We start from the raw sequence: 14,864 nt of genomic DNA, 5'->3' as shown, positions 1-14,864 counted from the left end.
TTCCAGACCTCCATTCCTCTGTGCTTCAGTTCTCTCTATTATTTCCTTCTTCCTTCAACTTCCTATCAGTGACCTATTCTTGACATTTTTCTAGCCACCCAACTTCCCTCTCCTTCTTTTTTTTCTCTCCCTCCACCTGGCTCCCTTTCTGTTTGTCTTTCTCCTTCTCCCTCTCCTCTTCCCTTTCAACGTCTCTCTATTTCCACTTTGATTTCTTCTATTTTTCTTTCCCGATCCTCCTTTCCATCCCCCAGTCATGACACTGCCAAGTCTATCCTACATTCTTCTGCATACTTTTGAATGACAGGAGAGATTCTGGCCCAGAGGGAGTGGATGATAGAGGGGGGGGGGGGGGGGGAGGCATTTTACCTGACATGTGTGTGCACAGTCTTATTCAGAGACCCTTCCCCAGACTCCCATGCTTGCCTGTTGTCAGGGCATCAAGGGCACTGAGTGAACAAGTGTACTGTGACTTACCCAATGGGGAGAGTGCGCAATAACCCTGTCCCTTCCTACACCACCACACACCTGCACTGCTCCCTCCTTTCTAATCCCCCCATCCCCAATGTATTCTTTTCCCTTCTGTATTGTACCCACTGGTCTTGGGCTCTCAGACGTTCTTACAAAGGGGGCGCTTGTTCACCATCCATTCAGAATACATATTGCCCTACATGCCAACACATCCCCAATTCAGGATTATTACAATGTATGCAATATAACAACCCATCCCAAAAAGTTCTGGTCACAGATCTAAAATCCATATGTAGTGACCCCCTTTGGTTTAATCTGCAGGGGTACCCCTTACACCAACACTTCTCTCACCTCTCTTCTTTATCCATCTCCTCCTCCCTTGTGCTTCTTTTTCACCCCCCTCTATCTCTTCTTCCACTCCTCTCTTTCTCTCCTCCCTGTCTCTCCCTCTCTTCACCTCCTTCACTCCTCCCCCGGCCCCTCTGTGTCCCTCCCAGCCGGGCTCCCCCTTCCTTGCTCTCGGCTTGCCCATGCCCGCTGACTGCGCTCTGGAGCCGGTGAGAGCAGATGCCCTGCCTCACACATGCTAAAAGTTGCCACTACCTGCCCACTTCTCCTCCATCCCCATAGATGGGGGGGAAAAACTGAACGACCCTGGCATCCCTGGAGATCCCTACCTGTTGATCTTGCTCCTTGTGTGGTTTTTTTTTTCTTCTTGGCTCCCTCCCTTGATTGCATTGAAGAATCAGGAGGGAAGGGTCACCTACCTAGCTCTTTCCCTCACTCACCTTTCCCAGAGCAAGCATGCTGCCCCTGTCCAGGACTCAACTGGGGCTATTCTTTATCCTCCTGTGTCCAGCAAACATCATTGGACTGTGGTGGTGAGTAGCCCAAGAGACTCTGACCTTAGAGGATAACCCTTGGCTGACTTGTCCCACAAGCTCTCACTTGCCTCACTCTACATGCACAAGATATTTTGTGCACATTGCACACAGCAAGCAGAGATCTGCTTAGGGTTAGCCTTGTCCTGAATGTTTTGTCAGTAGCAGGGTGAGTGTTCTATGTGCCTGTCAACCCAACTTAACTCATTTGCTGCTGCAGATGTTTTCTTTAGCAGCAAAGCGGTTAAATATAATTGCAAAGGAACAAGACAGAGGGGCTGTTGACAGACTGGGGAGAAATGCTCTGTTGGTCTCTGACAGCTATGGGATTAAATATGATTGCCGATTTTTTTTTTATAATCTACTATGCAGTTGATGGGCTGCGGAGCAATGATCTGCAGTTCCCTGCAGGTAATGATCTGCAGATCTCTGATACCGATGGTGTACATCATGATTGCAATGTGCCCTGTTTGAAGTGCAAAGATTGCTTGTCCCCAGGCAATGAGGAGTTAAATATATTTACAGAAACATACCTTGAAATGATATATAGCAATAGAGAACGTACATTTAATTGCAAAAGGGGGGAGAAAAAAAACTTTGCTAATAAACTGGGTATCAGTGCTGATACATATCTCTGTCTGTAAAGGGTTCATTCTAATTATAGAGGAACAACGTTAACTACTCAGTCAGACGGGGGGGGGGGGGGGGGTCTGCAGATCTCTGGCACTACAGGGGTTAAATATGGTTGTAAAAACAGCGTCGCTTTTGATACAAGAGTTAGTAATGACCTTGGGCGGCTAATGGATCATTACAAAGAAAGTATGATATCGTTTTGGGGGCAGACTAAGGTAACCATGCTCTATGTATCCGGCAGTGAACGGGTTAAACATTAATTGTAGCAAAAGAGAAATCCGCTTTCCTTCTGTTACTTTGCGCAGAACTGCTCTGGCAGCGAGTGGGTTAAAAACCATAGCAAAGAGCAAAAAAAAACAACGTTGCCTCTGACATAGTATTTAATACGGGACCCGACCGAAGACTCTTCCTCAATCAGCAAGTCTTCATTTGGGACCCAATGGGGGTGAAACCTTGGGGCAGCGAAACCCAAACTGTAAAGGGCATGGGGTTATTGAGGTTGTGTTAGGAGCAGCACATGAAGCCAGACTGGCTGCACTCTGTATCACACACTGAGCATTTGGGGGTAAGGGGTTTGGATATAGTTCTTCTAATGTGGGGAGAACTGATCTGCAGACTTTAAAATTAACCCCCCAGGGGCTCTCAACTCCAGTCCTCAAGACCCCCCAACAGGTCAGGTTTTGAGGATATCCCCGAGCCACTGATTGAGCCACCTGTGCTGAAGCAGGGATATCCTCAAAACCTAACCTGTCTAGGGGTCTTGAGGATGGGAGTTGAGAGCCCCTGCATTAACTCTGTCACTGCTGGATACGTAGGGGGCTATTTACTGAGATGGAGTTTTAGCGTTCACGGTTAGCGGAGACTTGTTTCGGAGTAAATAGGAAAATGCCCTGCGCTTGTATCACATTTACACGGAGTGCTAAGTGCAGACTTCATTGTATTGTGTGACGTATAATGATAATGAAAGTAGTGAGAGCACATAGCATATTATTCAATAGGTAGTGATGTCAATGTTAGTCTATCACAGAATATATATAGGTGTGTGTGTGTGTGTGTTCTTTCCTTCAATAATATACCATCATCAACATGTTATATATTATATAAACTGTATGTGAACATGTGTATGTAACTGACCCGTTTAGTATTAATACCCAACCACATTGGAGAAAGAAGACTCAGCTTTGCAATGATGGGAGTCAAAAAGATTGTATTGGAAGAACCATAAACATCCAATGTTTCGATCCACAGTGGGATCTTCCTCAAGGTAGTGTGTGTCCCACTGTGGGACCTTCCTCAGTGTGTGTGTGCCCCACAGTTGGACCTTCCTCAGGGTAGTGTGTGTCCCACTGTGGGACCTTCCTCAGTGTGTGTGTGCCCCAGAGTTGGACCTTCCTCAGGGTTGTGTGTGTCCCACTGTGGGACCTTCCTCAGTGTGTGTGTGCCCCACAGTTGGACCTTCCTCAGGGTGGTGTGTGTCCCACAGTGGGATCTTCCTCAGGGTGGTGTGTGTCCCACCGTGGGACCTTCCTGAGGGTGGTGTGTGTCCCACCGTGGGACCTTCCTCAGTGTAGTGTGTGTCCCACTGTGGGACCTTCCTCAGGGTGGAGTGTGTCCCACCATGGGACCTTCCACAGGGTGGTGTGTGCCCCACAGTGGGATCTTCCTCAGGGTGGTGTGTGTCCCACCGTGGGACCTTCCTCAGGGTGGTGTGTGTCCCACTGTGGGACCTTCCTCAGGGTGGTGTGTGTCCCACCGTGGGACCTTCCACAGGGTGGTGTGTGTCCCACCGTGGGACCTTCCACAGGGTGGTGTGTGTCCCACAGTGGGACCTTCCTCAGGGTGTGTGTGGGACTGGAACGTTGGATGTCTATCTTTTTGACTCCCATCATTGCAGAGTCTTCTTTTTCCAATGTGGTTTGGGTGAAGTATTTTTATATTTTATTGTTATGATTCTTGCACTTGCTTTTTTTTATGACAGTTGCTATGCTGAGGGGTGCCTACTATCGTGTGTAAATATATATATATATATATATATATATATATATATATATATACACACACACATATATACACACATGTATCTTCCATTACTTGGACCTACCACTGTTCCATATTAAGCAGTGCACTCATATTAAGCTCATTACATACAGTATATCTGAGTTAAACTTCTGAATATTAGAAGAGTGAAGCCTAACACCATCTCAGAGGTGGCACACACAAAGGGCACATTAAAGCTGTGAAACTGTATAAAGTACCCAAGGATTTACACCTCAGCAGCGGGCAAAATAAGAATTACGCCCACAAAACCACTCGTTTTTCATTTAGTAAATCACCTAATGGTTCAATTAGCCTTAGCTCGGGCAACAGGGGCAAACAAGGGGGGAAGTCATGAGAAGACGCGGTGAACATGCTGATAGGCAGAAACACAAGGTGCTCTAGGAAATTGCCCTGGTTTTCAAGAATTTTGTCCGATTCTCACTTTCATAAATAGCCCCCCCTTGGGTGTCTCGCCCCATTAACTATCTCTGTGCTGGAGCCTTGCGATGCTTTTCCGCAGTAACCCCTTCCCTGCTCGGAGCTTCTCCCGGGCATTACTACCACAGTCACGTCTTATTGATATACACCCGTTCAGTGCCTTGCACCTCCAACTCGTACCCTGCTTTAGGCTGCGCTTATACTGCCGGCGACGCGACCGATGGCGTCACCCGTCGCCGTCGCGATAGTTGTAATTTAAGTTTTGGCGACGTCGCTGGCTACAAGGCCAGTGACGTCAGAAAGGGGGAAGGCAGAGGGGTGGAGAAGCTCTCTGATTGGCCGCAAGGGGAGACCGTCGCTGAAAAAAATCAGTGAGTACCAGATTTTTGGTAGCGCTGTCACTTGGTCGTGCCGTCGCGTGCACTATAAGCGCCGACGACGGCGACAATGCATTTGTTTTGACGCGCCATCACCGACACTATAAGCGTAGCCTTAGAAACCGGCAGCGCACCTCTCTACAAGACGTTTCACTGCTGTATGAACACACAGCATTGGGCTCAGCAGATCCAGCAGGTAGATCTCTATGTACAGTATTAAGCATGCAAACCATGATAGGCAAGTTGTGATTTTTTGGTGTAATATCCCGTAAGTAAAGTTGGTTCCCCATGCCCGATTCATGAAGTGACTGCAAAACTCAGGCAAAACCAGTTCAAAGAGCAGCACTGATCTTACAGCGACACATTAACAGCAATGCCATGTGTTACTTTGTAACATTTGGCGCAGTTTTTTAACTGGGTTTATTCCAGTTGCTGTGTATCAAAGGGGCTAATGTCATTAAGAAGGGTGGGCTACTCCAGTCCTCAAGGGCCACCAACAGGTCAGATTTTCAGGAGATCCCTGCTTCAGCACAGTTAGCTCAATCAGTGGCTCAGTCAAAGACTGAACTCAGGCTCTTTATTTCTGTAGAAGACCATGTGAACATTCCCTCTCCTCAGGACTGGCCATTATACACACAGCAGATCATATTATTACTACTTATTATTATTATTATTACTGGAATAAAGGCCAACGTTGTTAAAATGAACACATTTATTTACCGCATCCCATTTCCTTAGTCTGTTATATACACACACACCCCGGAAGTCACTTTAAATCTGTGAATTCAATATCTAATAAAATGCATCCATTTGTGATGAGTTGGGACGTATATATATATCGTTATTTATATAGCGCCCACGGTATACTCGGCGCTTTACAAAAGAGACAGAGCAGGAAGTTATAATACAATATGATAAACAAAATCAGACAAAAGAAGAGGAAATCCCTGCCCTGAAGAGCTCACAATCTAAGTGGGGGTTAGGGATTTAGCCCTTCACTACAGGGGGGTTTATGCAGTGAAAGGGGAAACCCATAACTTAGCGTTTCCAAACATCTGTCAGATTTGATGGGGCCTATTACATAGGGGGCTGGTCCCTCATAGAGACATTATACATTTATTTTATTACTTCTAATTTTTAAATTACTTGTTATTTACATTTAAATTGCTTTGTTTTATTGTGCGTTTTCCTCACGGACGGTCTCTTCAGCACCAAACGAGTTAAAGTCTGTGGCTGTGAAAGCGTTAAGTGCCACTGTTAACCCCTTGGTTCCAGGTCTGTTCTATAGCAGCGCAGTAAGAGGATGGTCAAGCCGATTGGCGAGTTGCAGCTGTTCTCTCCAGGAACTGCAGGTTGATGGGTTTCTGAGGGGTCAGGACGATCCTGGCAATGGCTTTAATCTCTCCCGCCAGAGGCTCGGGTCTGAGCTCAAACTTCTGGATTATCTGAGGACGAAGGTAGAGGGAAGGAAAAGTAAATCCATATAACCGGTGTGGTTGTGTCCTAGTGCAGACTTTGTATTTTCTGCACTACAGCTCGGTGTCACTAGCCAAAATGCAGTGTGCAGTAATACCTGCACACAATGTAACATACGTGGTATTGAATACCCCCAGTGACAATGATTACGAGATCTCTGCCTTCCATGAATGTCACAAGCGATGCACGTGCGAATCAGTAAGAGGCAGGAGCCAGCAGCCTTGTCATTTCGTCACAAAGCATATTGTAGAGTCACGAGGTGTAGAGCTAAGTTACTAAGAAAATATACTTCAGACTCAGTTATCTTTTAATGTTAATTCAGGTTTATCTTACCCTCCCTATTATATTTGTACGGAGGTAATGTTACAGCCTGCGATGGGGGTGAGCCCAGTCTGAGTATTTACAATCTTACAGTAAAGTTTCAAAGTTCACATTGACGGTAGGAACTCTGAGAGGGAGGATACTGCTTGTTATGTGATCCAGCCCAGTCAGAACAAAACCAGAGTGAGACATACTGCTCCTTTGTCAGATAACTAAGAAAGGTGACAGGTACTTAACATGCAGTAACACACAAAGAAAAATATAACGCAACTAAAACCATGTACTGTACAATGTTTGCTGATATTTCAAGGGCAACTTTACATAATTATTTGAACACATATTTGATTAAGTTAATTAATTGGCATTAGGCATCTGAATTTTACCTTTTAAAGCAGCCGTTCAGGCAATATCCTACGTGTATTTTTTTTAAATAAATCAGTTCTGTACTATGAGAAAATACTTGTAGCATTTAATTTTTTAAAAAAAAATGTTTTAAAGACATTTTTAATGTTTCTAATGTAGGAAGCATTTCCAAAGTGACAGCCCCAATCCCTTTCTGACAGGCTCTGGAGCCCCGCCCTCTTTCTAGCAGTGAACCAATTGTATCTAGTAATTGCTCTATCACATAATATTGCTGGACTACATTGCCCACAATGCTGTGCAAGAACTGAATTAAATAACCCCGAGCACGCGACGATTACAGGAGAGCGGATCGATCTGCAGCTTAGCTAATCACTTGTCAGTGTGCAGATTGTATTGATGCACATATTGAATGGGAAATATATTTATTTATTTAAACGGCAGCTTGAACGGCAGCTTTAAATCTATCACTGCAATGAGTTCATTTGGGACTAAACCTTCAAAAAGTGCTCCAAGAATACTTTTGGGGAGAACACAACGAATGTATACATTTGAAAATATGTAACCTTCTGTATTCTAATTCACCCTAATCACCAATGCTGGAAAACATTATTTCTGTGCGAGGAAACAGTGTAGTCCACTTGTGAATGTTCTGTGGTTCAGACACCTCTGGTGAAAAGATTGTGTGATTGGTCCTCAAAGGGACATTTTGACTGGTCAGTCTCAGCCCTTAGAACCATCATAAAACTCACCCGCGATAACGCCATGTGCATTTCCAGCTCAGCGATCCGCCGCCCAACGCAAGCTCGGACCCCGTATCCGAAGGGGATTGAGCTGAAGGGATGGTGCTTCATCTGACCGTCCCGAAACCAGCGTTGGGGATTAAACTTGTTTGGTTCGGGGAAATTGGTCTCATCACGGGATATGGCATAGTGACTCAGAGCAAAGAGCGTCTGCAAATGGGAAAACAGGACAACGTAGTTCTCAAAAGCTAATCTGACTTAATTCATTGTGAAGCAGATGCCTCTGGGAATTAAGCGGTTAAGCCCTCGAGCAAACGAAAGGCCACGTTTTCAGGGCAACACACACTGTATATGAGCAAGTTATCTTACTGATACTTAGGTCAATTGGGTAATTAAGTGTTGATTAGAGAAATCTTACAATAATTAACTTTGGGAGCCCTTGGTTAAGCAATGTAAAAATGTAACTACGTAGTGTCAGATAGGTAAAAATGACAAATATATTTATTTAACATTCAGTTAATTTGCCAATATGAAATAAATCGTTATCATGTGCCCCAACAGTGACACATAGCGTAATATATCAAATTCAGTTCATTCAGGCCAAGGAGGAACGTGATTCAGAGGTGTAAGCCACCCGGGACAGAATGAGATACTCCTCTCTTACAGACTAGCCTCCTCTTTCACTGCAGCTAAAACTGTTACATGTTCGGTGACACAGATGTAAACAGGCTCTCTCGCTCTTCTTCCGGTAGTCAGAAAATGCTTCTCCGTGTAACGTGGGCAGAGAAGGGGGGCCGTGTCGCTCCTTTCTTCCATGTAGTAACAAAGGAGGGGGAGGGAGTGTGGCGGTAGGGGTAAACGGGACTGCTTTTAATAAAGGTCAAGCCTGCCATTACCCTTACCTGTCAGTAATAGTCGTATTATGTATATCTATGTATTATGAAGCCTGGTTCCAGCACGTCAGGGACCAGGGGTTAATGTTATGTTCAGCGGGAATGTTGCAAAGGTGCCTGACCTTTCCAAGTAACTCTCTTTCTGTTGCTATTAAACCCACCAATCAGGGGCTGTGCATATTGACAGCACCTGGCATTGAATGTTTCAATATTGTGGCATATAAGGTATAAAAAAAGGTGGGGAGTGGGTATGTGTGTTGGGTATCTGTACAGTTGTGTATATTTCTTTTTCCAATAAATGAATTTGATAAACTCTGTGTTTCTGTCTGGCGAATTGATCCCTGGTGCAATAGTCCTGGTCTCCTGTGACAAGGAGTAGGAGGTATGATAATGACTTGTTGGTCCAATAACACGTATGTTATAAGCTTTCCAACCTCTCAGGGTCAGGGTTCTCCGATGAAGGACCCGGACAGGTTGGAAAGCTTGTAACATATAAACTACTTGGTGGTCCAATTAAAGGTATAATACTACCCACAGTACTCCCCCTCCCTCATTTGTTACTCTATGTAAGTGTAATTGTGGATTATTTTTATGTTGAAGTACCCTGCAGCTTTACAGTATGTATTTTATGTGTTAGTCCCTTCCTTGGCTTATCATGATGCAAAATATTTCTATCAACCTCCCTTTCCCTCTCCGCCGCCCTTTAGCTTTGAATGGTAGTACCTTCGAGCTCTGTATGTTTGCTGACCATTGTCAACGCTCTGACCACTGGCTCGAACTCAGCCGTAACTCCTCAAAGTGCCACACTTACATCTTTCGGGAAGCAATAGTCTCCAATGATTATCGGCTTGTCAACGGCGACTCTGGAATTGGTTGGCACAACGGGGTACATCCTACAAGGGAAGTAAAGTGGAACAGGACGGATTCCATCAAAACTTTAGACCAATCGAAAGGTACTTTCATAATCCTGATTGCATGTTAATAATATGGCAACACCAAAATCTTCAATAAATATTACCATCGTAAAATGATACAGCCGGAAGGTGCAATGGGCGTGAATTCACACAAACTAACATCCTACTCATTTGCAATGGGAAGCTCCTCCATTTTAGTAGCCCACACCTCATACACAACCTATTTCAGAGCAAATATCACTTTCCTTTCACTAGTGATACTCCGCCATATTCCTCTTCATGCAATGTTGCACACTCGGATGCCATGTTGTTTCCCTTGAAAGTAGCTAATTAAAGACACAAATGTCCTAGGTAGTGCTAAGCAGTAAGGCACCTGTAGGCCCATTAAAGTGTGCATGCCGTAATGTGCCATATGGTTTAGCACTGCTTAGTAAACATGGCTCAAAATCTCCACAGTGCGCAGGTTCCTTAGTCAAATATCAAGTTTCTCGTCTTAACAATTGAGCAAATTAGGCGATCAATTATCTAGCAATCTGATGCAAGAAAATAGCTCCAGAGTTATTGAAGCAAATAAATCATATTTTTTCTGTATTCTCTGACAAATGTGATGCTGTTTTTGTGCCAGTTTTTCAGTAAGGAGACATCGATAAATAGCTCTCTCAATGGGTTATTCAGAGAGCCCCGTTAGAGGTTAACGCACAAGTTATCTTCCCGTCAAGTCAGTAAGAGGCGTTAACAACCGTAACTGAGCTGGCTGAATCTGGTGGTCGGTGTGTCACTTTTATCTTCCTCCCTTCGGAGGGATATACCTATACCCCATTCTTTCCACTAGAGCAAGGGATGGCCAACTCCAGTCCTCAAGGGCCACCAACAGGTCAGGTTTTCAGGATATCCCTGCATCAGCACAGGCGGCTCAATCAGTGGCTCAGCCATTGGGGAGCTGGCAGCTTTTGCACTTGTGGGGGCTCCTCACACAGTGATATGATTTTCTGTAAGAGCACCTCATACATTGATATCCTGGTTCCCCCATGAATAACACATTGACAAGCCGTTATTCCTTCACACACCTGGGATCGTGTAGCTTGTGTAATACATTTACAAAAATAACAAAATTGATGAAAGTCAAAAATCCTAATTACTTTTAGCATAACGATAACATTTTGGACACTTTGTGCTGTTTTGGGCAGCAGTATCATCCCAGATAAAATGTGTTGTCTGTTTATGCTGCTGTTAAACGGTGAAGTTTGCTCAGAGAACCTACCGCAAGGTCTCCTTAATCACCGCCTTCAGCAGCGGCATTCTGGAGATATCTTCAGCGCTGGGAATACTCTCTCCGGGCGCCACACTGATCACCTCCTGATAAAGGGCGTTCTGAATCTCAGGGTTTCTTGCCAGGTGATAAAGGGACCAGGACAATGTGTTGGATGTCTGCGGAGAGGGGAGTGCGTTATCACAGCGCAATTACAAGGTAAGCACAACGAAAGGCCACTTGTTAAACCCATAGCTGCAAGGGGAGGCTCATACAATATTAGTGCTACATAAAAATGACATATTATAATAATAATAATAATAATAATATGTTCTGACACTCCGTCCCTCTCTGCAGAACTATTCCAGTTCTGAGCAACACTCACACATGCATAAAATGATCATTTGTTATCTTTCCCTGTTGTACTGTCTACAGTTTCTATAGTATAACAATGGAGTGCTGGTCCCTCTGGTTTTCAAGGATATCGAAGGGAGAAACCCAATGAATAAATATCTCCAGGCTTGTCTCTATGCAAATCCCTTCTCCTCCAGGCATGGTAGTAATGCTGCGTGACTGAGGATGGTAGCTTCTATTCCTGTTCTTTGTGGTCCCTTCAACATCCCACTTGTACACACTGGTTCTTTTAACAATGTAAGGGTATCATACTACGTACTGTGTCCACTCCGGCTAGTAGCAACTCAGCCACACTGCCATACACCTCCTTACTGGTCAGTTTGCCACTGGAGAGCAGATATGTGAGGTACTCCCCCTCCACCTCCTCACCACGCTCCAATTGAGCCTGAACCTTCTCCATTTTCTGGTCAATCAGCTTCTTCCCTAAAGCAATAAGACCCCAAAGAGGGGACAACTTTCTTAGTTTATCTTTACTTATGAAATAAACCTGCACAGTAAGGCAGGGGTGCTCAACTCCAGTCGTCAACCCCTCCAACAGGTCAGGTTTTGAAGATATCCCTGCTTCAGCACAGGTGGCTCAATCAGAGGCCCTGATTGAGCCACCTTTGCTGAAGCAGGGACTGATTGAGCCACCTGAGCCGTAGCATAGACTGACTGAGCTACCTGTGCTGATGCAAGGACTGATGGAGACACCTTTGCTGAAGCAGGGACTGATTAAGCTACCTATGCTGATGCCGGGACTGATGGGGACACCTGTGTTGATGCAGGGTGATCCTGAAAACCTGCCCTGTTGGGGGAATGGGGGGGGGGGGGCTTGAGGATTGGAGTTGAGCCCCCCTGCAGGAAAGTATAAAATAGTTCTAATTAAATAGTGAAGAGCAGGCACTTAAGGCAGAAACATTTAATGCCCGGTAAGAATCACATTGCCCAGCTGGCCTGTTCATTTCCAATCGGGGATCTGTGACTACAAGGTAGTCAAATTCAAAAACACAATGTTGCCAGCGCTAATTATTTAAGAAAGGATATTCTTCATGCGACAATGCTCACCAAAGGCAAAGATGTTGTCCGAGCTGTCTATGTAACGTTTCCAGTACGGAAACACCTCCTTGGTCCATTTTGGAAGAACGGTGACATAGACAGAATTTCTCAGCATGGAACCAATGGAATCAATAAACTTCTGGGTTTCCGTCGGGATTTCCTTCTCCAAACATCCGATCCGGGTCTCAAACAGAATGTACGAGATACCTAATATAGAAGGAAGAGGGGGACAATGCAGGTGGTCAGATGTCCTATGTTCATTGTACGTGGCAATATTCTCTCCTTCTCGAGTGCAGAACCCTCTCTTATGACTTCCAAAAAGAATTAGGAAGTTAAAAACAAATGATTGCATTGCGGATATTATGGGGTTATGCATCAACCTCCTGGAAAGTCCATCTAGATCAGTAATGTTCAACATACTTGGATAACAAACCCCAAGCCAGGTGAGTTATACACATATATAGGGGCTGTCAACATTTAGGCTGCGGACATGGTGACGCAGCCCGTGCGGAGACGCGCGGAGGCTGAGGGAAAGCGGGTGCTTTCCCTGGCCATAGTACTCCAGCCGTGGGGGGCGTTCCTAGTGATGTCACGGAGCTGGTTCGTCCTCATTGGGCCCCCTCATTGGGTGGACCGCTCACGTGACCGCCCTGTCGCACGAGAATTCTCGCGTAGCGCGGGCCCCCTCCTGCCTCCACACGCATGCGCCCGCACGCCGCATATACGCGAACACTGCCTTAAGGTATTATTTTCGGCGCGGTCTCAGGTACCATGGATGCAGCCTTAGAAGGATACACAAATGCAACCCGAAACTGAAAGAAATCGTAGAAAATGGAAACATTTTCATAACCGGGTGACTCAGTTGGCCAATAGAAAGTGGTGTTGTCTTTGGGACGTGATTTCGTGGCTTTCTATTCAGTGGCCTTTGCATCTCAGACGTCTGAGGCTCCAGGTTGCTGAAGATATCATTGTTCAGTTTGTGGGGGGCTGTTGCTTTATAATGTAGTGTCACGCAGTAAAGATATGCAGAAGAAAATCAAATTGATATATTATGCTTGCTATATATTTAAAATGTTTATAATGTAATGCAGGGGGCTCAATTCCAGTCCTCAAGCCCCCTCAACAGGTCAGGATTTCAGGATACCCCTGCTTCAGCACAGGTGGCTCAATGAGCCTCTGATTGAGCCACCTGTGCTGAAGCAGGGGTATCCTGAAAACCTGCCCTGTTGGAGAGGAAGGGGGGGGGGGGGGGCTTGAGGGCTGGCGCTTAGCCCATGTGTAATGTACTTTAACTACTGTATATAAAATATACATTGCATTTTAACTCCATAAGTGCTGGAGGGACCTGCAAAGCCTTGCAGAACTTGGAGTACCTTCAAAGGCGAATCTGTACAGGTGGTTTGCTACGTCATTCACCATGTCCCCAGATGGTGTTTCTTTTCGGATCTCCCGAAGCCTGACCAGAAAGTCCGTTACCACTTCGTTAACGACCCCCGTGTAGAGCACGGCTTCTGCTGGCTTCAGCATCCTCTTGTTCAGCACCGAGCGCAGGTTGTGCCAGCGATGCCCCTCCCTGGGGGAGAGAGAGAGACGTGTAACATTATTCAGGGGCGCACATGTTACTTACTGTATGGTTTACACACTGCACTGACAGTACAAAGGCACCAATCAATAGTACTGACAGGACCTGATCAATATTTGGCAAACATGAAAAGTGTTCCAATGTTCTGCCAGCGGGGGCAGCGAGGAGTTGGGTTACTAGAGGTTAATATCACAGAGAGCTAAATGCTCCTCCTGGGAGAGGATAAAGCATTGACTGCTCACACATCTGCAGGAGTGGTGGGAGAAGAGAGACTTAGGGCCTCATGCAGAGAGCAGCGCTAACAGGAAAAGCGGCATTTTTTGGCGAAATCTGCCTTTAGAACGGCAGGTAATGGCGAGTTTTGAAAGAAGCGCCATTTTTTTTTATTTGCAAATCTCGCCGCGCGGCTGGCGAGAACCTAAATCTCTCCAGTGTTGAAAACGGCCGTATTCAGAGAGGCGCGATCGCCATCTAGCGGCTGTTCGCGCCCAAAAAAATGGCGCGATTTTCAACATTTTGCTTCGCCAACAAAAGTTGGCAAGAAGCTGGAGCTCGGCGGCCGGTGGGGGAGAAAAAAAAAAGCGATTTTTTTACAACAAGTTTCAACAGCGCTCATATCGCCGGTTGAAACTCTCCATATGCAGACAGGATTTTAAATGCAGTTTTATGACCTTTCTGCATATGGAGATTAAATCACGCCAAAAAAGGTACTATTTTTTACTTTCTCCAATTAATTCCACCGCTGCTCTCTGCATGAGGCCCTTAGTGGCAGTAAAGCTGACGCTTTGAACCCTTTCCATTTTCATTATTTAACTCCTGTGTACTGTGGACTTTGCCAATTGGGCGTGAATTAGTGTAATAGATTGGTGTTTTTGATTACTGTGTGCTGGTCCGGTGGTTAGGTATTGGGTCAAGGGAAGTACCTTATGGTCTTGCCCCCCTTGTAAACGGTCGTTGCCCCCTTTGTAAACCTTAACACCCCCCCCAAGAACTTGTTTCTCCCCCCCCTCTCTCCCCACTTTTATGGTTTTGTTTAC

General features: G+C 45.5%; 1 protein-coding gene and 1 long non-coding RNA gene across 2 annotated transcripts in view; one reads left to right on the top strand and one right to left on the bottom strand.

Annotated features, from left to right (window-relative positions):
- Nucleotides 1–368: 368 nt before the first annotated feature.
- Nucleotides 369–14,864, top strand: part of LOC142499783 (uncharacterized) — a 17,438-nt gene continuing 2,942 nt past the window's right edge. The window contains exon 1 of the long non-coding RNA XR_012802738.1: nt 369–1,352. This is a non-coding gene — a long non-coding RNA (uncharacterized LOC142499783). The remainder of the gene's footprint in view (nt 1,353–14,864) is intronic.
- The window catches only part of LOC142499782 (sterol 26-hydroxylase, mitochondrial-like), a 27,817-nt gene continuing 18,484 nt past the window's right edge, over nt 5,532–14,864 (bottom strand). The window contains exons 3-9 of the mRNA XM_075609645.1: nt 13,619–13,818; nt 12,255–12,452; nt 11,467–11,630; nt 10,806–10,972; nt 9,442–9,523; nt 7,747–7,947; nt 5,532–6,282 (exon numbers count right to left, since the gene is read on the bottom strand). Of these exons, the coding sequence (XP_075465760.1) occupies nt 6,145–6,282; nt 7,747–7,947; nt 9,442–9,523; nt 10,806–10,972; nt 11,467–11,630; nt 12,255–12,452; nt 13,619–13,818 (1,150 nt within the window). The 3' untranslated portion in view covers nt 5,532–6,144. The remainder of the gene's footprint in view (nt 6,283–7,746; nt 7,948–9,441; nt 9,524–10,805; nt 10,973–11,466; nt 11,631–12,254; nt 12,453–13,618; nt 13,819–14,864) is intronic.

This window comes from Ascaphus truei, chromosome 7, assembly GCF_040206685.1.
Source record: "Ascaphus truei isolate aAscTru1 chromosome 7, aAscTru1.hap1, whole genome shotgun sequence".
Lineage (NCBI taxonomy): Eukaryota > Metazoa > Chordata > Amphibia > Anura > Ascaphidae > Ascaphus > Ascaphus truei.
Note: the sequence above shows the minus strand (reverse complement) of the source record. Positions and strands in the feature narration are given on the sequence as shown.